The sequence below is a fragment of the Sesamum indicum genome, linkage group LG4, assembly GCF_000512975.1.
Source record: "Sesamum indicum cultivar Zhongzhi No. 13 linkage group LG4, S_indicum_v1.0, whole genome shotgun sequence".
Lineage (NCBI taxonomy): Eukaryota > Viridiplantae > Streptophyta > Magnoliopsida > Lamiales > Pedaliaceae > Sesamum > Sesamum indicum.
Genome location: NC_026148.1, coordinates 14828543 through 14835442, shown reverse-complemented (window position 1 = coordinate 14835442; position 6900 = coordinate 14828543). Strand labels below are relative to the sequence as shown.

At 31.9% G+C, this 6900-nt stretch overlaps 1 protein-coding gene across 1 annotated transcript; it reads right to left on the bottom strand.

Annotated features, from left to right (window-relative positions):
- LOC105161072 (ferredoxin, root R-B2-like) lies at positions 4526-6625 on the bottom strand. Its single transcript, XM_011078648.2, has 2 exons — positions 6418-6625; positions 4526-5228 (listed from the first exon to the last, which is right to left on the bottom strand). The coding sequence occupies exon 2, from the start codon at positions 5218-5220 to the stop codon at positions 4768-4770; it is 453 nt and encodes a 150-aa protein (XP_011076950.1). The 5' UTR covers positions 5221-5228; positions 6418-6625; the 3' UTR covers positions 4526-4767.

The following is a 6900-nucleotide window of genomic DNA, read 5'->3' as shown; positions in this document are numbered from 1 at the left end:
CCTCTATATTCTTTCCCTTTCCGTGCTTTTAACCCAACTCAAGTTGAAGAAACTTATTCAATGGTCACCGCTAACCGCTTTTGGTCCCAAATCTTTGGGGTTGCTTTTTTCAATTAACGTTGGTTACATTTCTTTATATTATTTGTACCAGTAACCGGTTTATGGATGAGTGCTCTTGGAGTAGTCGGTTTGGCCCTGAACCTACGTGCCTATTACTTCGTTTCTTAGGAAATTCGCGTAGCGGAAGATCCGGAATTTGAGACTTTCTACACCAAAAATATTCTATTAAACGAAGGTATTCGTGCTTGGATGGCGGCTCAAGATCAGCCTCATGAAAACCTTCCCTGAGTAGGTTCTACCACGTGGAGACGCTCTTTAATGGAACTTTAGCTGTAGCTGGTCGTGACCAAGAAACCACCGCCATATTTGGCATTCTAGTTGAGCAATTTTTTTAAAGTAGAAAAGATAATTATATTATTACACTAATATTAAAATATTGAATAATTATATTATTAAATAATATATCAATATAAATAAAAATTATGAAATAATAAAATTGGACTATAACACAACAGGATAACTAATTTGAGCTAATCAAACATGCATTGTGAGGGCAAAAGTAACTTTTTTTTGTATCATTTAACCCATTTTTCAATAAATATTCTTGGAGTTACATTTCGTCCAAATTACATTTTGATAAAAGATATAATTTGTAACTTCATTACCATAAAATATAATAGTAGTGATAATACATCAAATGACAATTTTAAAATAGGGTTAATTAGATTTTGCTATTTGAACTATAATTTTTTTTAGACTTTGGTATTTAAACTTTTTCTTGTGTTAACTTGCCATCTCAATTTTACAAAATTTTTCACTTTGCAATTTATAACTGTTTTTCAATAAATATTTTGTCAAAAAAAATTACGTTCAGTGCACGTGTGGTATTTCAGGGTTATTTGATATGATATTTTTTTTTCACATATGTACAACATATGATGTTTTCGGCAAAAAAATCTCATATATGACTAAGTACAAATTTCGTATAGTTGAGATAGTAAGTTCACATAAAAAAAAAATTAGATGCCAATGTGTAAAAACGGGCATAGTTCGGATGGTAAAATATAATTTACCCTTTAAAAATATCACTTATACATATTAATGAAAAAAACTAGTGCCCAAATTGACACTGTAAATAATTAGTGATATATTTATATTGAACTTAGTGACAACATAATATAGTGACAACAATTTTTTATTGTCATTAGGCAGTCGCTATATTTGTATCGCTAATGATCTTTAATTACAACTTTATACACAATTATTTGTCACTAATTCTTGCAAGTAACATTCTTTTACGGAATCATGATTGCTGATAAAATTATGAAATTATGTCTTAGTTTAATAGTCAAAGTTGAGGTCTTATGAACAAGTTCAAGGTCATGGATTCGAGTCCCACTATCTCAATTCATGTGAGTTGTTGTAATTTGTTTATTGTTCATAGTTGTAATAATGTATTTGGTCGAATTGATGAATTAATTTTCCAAAAGAACTTGATTGAGTAGTTAATAACATAAACTGGGAAGTAGAACATTTTTAGTATTATAATAATTTGGTGTAACGGTATCAAAATTATCATTTTGAGTCTGAAACCCTCTTCTCTTTATAATAGTATAGATACTGACTCGCAAAAGAACTATTGTAATTTATAACTCATATATCCACGGAAGAGGATTAGAAATCCAGTCCTGTAAATGTGACGCTCATTGTATAAGATGATGATTGACACGTACCTTATTTTTTAAATTTAAGGCCTACTTATTATTCACACGCGTATTGCACGACCTTTTTTTTTTTTATATTATTATCACAATGGGGATGCAGTATCGGAAAATTTGGATTTGAACCCAAAATTTTTCCTTCGTTGAGAAAAAATAATGTCAACTCAATCAAATATTAATGTCACCGTGTATTTGACTTAAAACCCCTTTTATGAACAACTCCTCTGAGTGAGAACACCACACGTGGTTGGCCAGGTCCCAGAGTTCCAATACAACTACGACCTCAAGGGATTAGGTTCAAACTTCCAACATAATAATACATGTATTATTAATGTTGTACTTCAAACTTAAACACCTTTGGCCCATGGCACATGCCGAGCACATTGCAGCAACAGTTAAACTGATTATAAGACACTTAGACCTCATCTAAAAATATAAAATTATTTTTTTTTTCTAAAAAATTTTAAAATTTTTTCCTCAAAAAATTCACTGTTTACACGTAACACTCTTTTTTCATAATTCAGACAAAAAAATTGTTGACGTTAATTAAAAAAAAATACATAATTTTTTTATTTTAACCCTCAGTTAATATTTTTATTTAATAATTTTGTACTTATAAGAAAAAAAAAAGGTATAATGATGTTAACTTAACTCCACATGTACATTTGTATATAGTATATTTATCCCTTCATAAATACAAAAATATACATGAAAATATTGAATGAGGAGTAAAATTAAAAATTTATCTAAATTCTTTTGTTACCGTCAGTATTTTTCGTCCAAATTCTAATGACAGGATGTTTGTTGTAAATAAAATTTTTTTGAAGGGGCCGTAAGCATAATTTTTTACTCGTTACGTTTTACTCGAATAGCTTATAAGTTTTTTAGCATTTTATTTTTAGATTCTATGATATTTTTTTTTTCCTCTAAAAGAATTATGAAACACTTTGCAACATCTTATGAGTTTTAAAACATCTTATAAGATATTTTAAACAGTTCTCTCTAATGATAAATTTGAAATTAATCTTACAATAAACATATTTAAACTTAAGTAACATAATTGTTGCGAAAAATGCAAGCAATCCCCTTGTGATGTTGCAACTGAGCAAATTGTCCTCATACGAAGAAATAGTAATTTTACCTCCCTGTGTTTAAAAAATGCAGTAACTTACCCCCTATACTTTTTAAAATAAAACAATTTACCTCCTTAGATATATTTTAAAAAATACAGAGATAAATTGCTATTATTTTTTTTATAGGGGAATAATTTACTCTTTTGTAATATCATAGGGAGGTAAATTGTGTTAAACACCATAATTGTGAGTATAAATCTTCTTTTAGAACATTTTTTATTGATCTATTTCCTTTTAATGTGTATATTTTAATTTAAAATTATCAATATATTTAATCGATTTTCAATATTTAAGTAGATTAACTCTATCAAATATGAATTACAAGATATGTGTGTAAAAAATTACATTATTTATTTTATTTAAAAAAAATTATATACGTAATTTATATATTTATATATATTAAATAAAATAAAAAAATGTAATAGGATTGAAATTAATAAAACAAAATCCGCTAATCAAGGATTATTCAGCTCCTAAATTTCATCCAAAATTGTGCAATCTTTATATGAAAGTTTGAAATTGTCAACTTTGTCCTTTTACTGTTATTTTTTTTTAAAAAAAATTAAAAATTAAAAAGAAATTGAATGAAGTAAATGAAAATATTATAAAAAACATTATTCACTTGGTCCATAAATTTAAAATGAAAATAAAAAACATTATCCACTTAGTCCATAAATTTTTTAAAAATAAATAAAATTATAATCCATAGTCTATAAATGCATTTTGATAATTCATAGTAAAAAATGGATGCCTAATAGAGACTAATTGTTAGATGACTATTAAAATCATGAAATAATTAATATTCTTTCAAACAACAAAAAAATATTTATAATTATATAATTTTAAGAAAACTCATTGTAATTTACCCTAATTTTTTAATCGAATTCTTTACAATTTCAAATTAAGTGAAGCTTGAGCGAAAAACTAGAACTTGGATTCACGAACGAATCTAACTTTCCCTTGAACTCGACAATAGATCCTTCACCTATCAAGAGAAGACAACGGAGTGTCTTCTCTCAAGTTGCACGACAACTGATACTATTTTCGAAGAGGATGACCTCTTGTGTTTTCTATTAGGATTAATTACATTTTGTCAATCGAATTATAATCTTTTTATACTTCGGCATTTAAAAAAAAAAAAATTTATGTCAACTTACCATCTCAATTTTACAAAATTTTGCACTTTGTCATTTATAACTATTTTTCAATCTAAATTTTTATGGAAAAAACATCACATGCAGTGCACATGTGATACTTAAAGATTACGTGATGTGATTTCATATGCACAACATATGATGTTTTCTCGGTAGAAAAATAAATAAAAAAAAAATTGTATATGACAAAGTACAAATTTTACAAAATTGATACAAACATAATTTTGATGGCAAAGTAAAAGAATTGGTATAATTCGAATAACAAAATATAATTTGCCCTTTCCATTATAATTAATGTGTTACTTGAGTTTGTGGTTCCCAATTTATAGTGGAAATATGTAGACTCGTAATCCATTTTCTAAACCGGATCAACTGCCTCGACTTGGTTGACATCCTAAGCCCTTGAACACCATTAGATGTTGGTTCAGTTAGTAAAAACAGAACACTTTCAATCAAATGATTGTAGATTTGATTCTTTCTGTTGATACGAGAGTTGTATTGATACAAGCGACTTATGGGCCTGGCGCATGCATTAAGTCGTGGCACGCACGCGCGCGTGCACACGCTGAGAATGCTCGTACAGCATACATTAGGTCGTGGTGTTGACCGGAGTCGAAGTCACTAGAGAGAATATGACACTGCAACAACAATACCTAAATACAAACATGACTTCTCAAATTGCACAAAACTATTATCCTATCAATGGAGGTCTTCTTCCTTGTGTGTATAAATAACGCAATCCGATTTGGGGTACGAAACACAGGTCAGGACGTACCCTTTCTCCATTTGTTCGTCGCTGAGGAATGATCCCTCCGACTGGTCCACTGATCCCGAGACCAACTGGCCGGCACAGGTCGAGCACGAGCCAGCCCGACACGAGTAGGGCAGCTCCATTCCTGCATTTTCTGCTGCATCGAGGATGTACTCGTTGTCGGGGGCTTCTATCTCCTGCTCCTCGCCTTCTGGACTGATCAGCTTCACTTTGTACACTGCCATAGCGGATGCTCTGAAGGATGGGACAGTTTTCAAGCCAAATGCTCTTGAAACCCTCTTGACAGAGCCTATAGAGTAGGATTTCCTGCTTAACGAATCGGATCTCATGGACGACACTGATTTAAGCAAGCATGGCGACGGAATGCTGACAGTCGACATTTCTACACCTGATCCATACATAACAAGTTGAGTAACGAAAAACTAAGACAGCCAGCGATCAAAGATCATAAGGCTTTTGAGAAACGGGAACGCCTCATTGCAAGCGATAACTTGTACTTCCAGCTACACAAAGAGCATAATCATGGAAGTTTTCACGAAGAAGATACAAAATTCTTGAGGATGTAACGTACAGCCTAACGTTATGAAACGTTGACACATGCAATAGTACAAATGATTTGCAAGAAAACAGCAGTAACCGAAGGAGTTTTGCAAGTCAAAGAAGGCCTACTTCTTCCATGATCTGCTTCATCCATGAAAGCATTTGCAGGCCTGTGGAAACTTTAAATGGTGTAGCTGTATTTTTGAAAAAGACAATGCGTGTTTATGTAATTTAACACAACCTCAAGAGCCGTCATATACCCCTGTAATACGATAAATGTGCAAAAAAAACCCTATTTGTTTTGTAAAATAAAGCAAATTACTCCCCTGTCTAAACAATTAAAAGGGGCTAATTTGCTTTTTTTTTTTTTTTTGGAAAACACAGGGATATTTTACTAATTTTTTCTTTAGAGGGATTAGTTTCTCATTTTACATTATCTCGTAAATTGCATTTAACCCTATAATTTACCCTATCAAATAATGCTTCCAACCATCCTTCCACTCAAAAAATATCTGTTTGCTTTTGAGCAAGCACCAACAGCCAAAGTCATAAGCATCACACACAAAAATCAGAATGTAACAACTCAAATTCCACAAGGTGGAAGGGGACGGATGGCTAATACAATAAGTACAAATTTTAGTCCCCATCCGACTCGAACGAACCTGAACCAACACTATGACAAGTGCAATATTGGCGTTAAGTGTAACACTTCTATTCGTAATAGGTTTGGTTTGGCAAATCTATTTCCCGAAAAAGACTAACACAAAGATTCAATCTTTCCTCAAGTTTCAAAACCAAAGCATAATCTCAGCAACAGGGTATAGGATTTCCAGCCCAGCAAACCCACTCAAACAAGACAAATACATGAGTTGAGTATACACAGATTTCAACTGAAAATACCACAAATCAAGACAACCATACAACAAAGAGCTAGGAACCCATTACATATATGATTATGATGCGAATAAAGCAGTCATTCATCACCCCCAACACAGAAAGAACGGAACAAAGAATCAAGAAAGAGAGGAGAGAGAAACCTTTGAGAAAGCAAGGGGGATGCAGCAGCAGCAGCTTCTAGAGAGAAGTGGAGAATTACAGCTTGAGAAGATGAGAAGGTGGCCAAGAATCTGAGAGGTATTTATAAAGGGGGTGGGCAATCCATGAAAAGCACAGATCACGTCTAGTGCGTGAGAGAGAAACAAGTGTCGCTGTCTCCTGTGATCCGCAGTGGGGTGACCTCTCTTGTTGTGTCCCACTGAACGACTGTCCGTCTCTTGGCGTTCCTTTGATGTCATTAGCCTTTTCTAATTGTCGAGGGTCGTGATCAGATGAGTCTTATATATGTTTATAATTATATATATATATATATATTTGGTATTCCTCTACTTCTGTATTTGGAGTAGGTTCTATCTTGGTTGGCCTGAATCCAGTGATGGCTCGTCAATTTTTTAAATAGTATATTTACGATCTTCTACTCTAAAATTCGGTATAATTACGAATAATTTTTTAAAAAAATATTA

Excerpts from the sequence above, each read along its gene's own strand:
- LOC105161072 (XM_011078648.2), bottom strand. The coding sequence starts at position 5,220 with ATGTCGACTGTCAGCATTCCGTCGCCATGCTTGCTTAAATCAGTGTCG.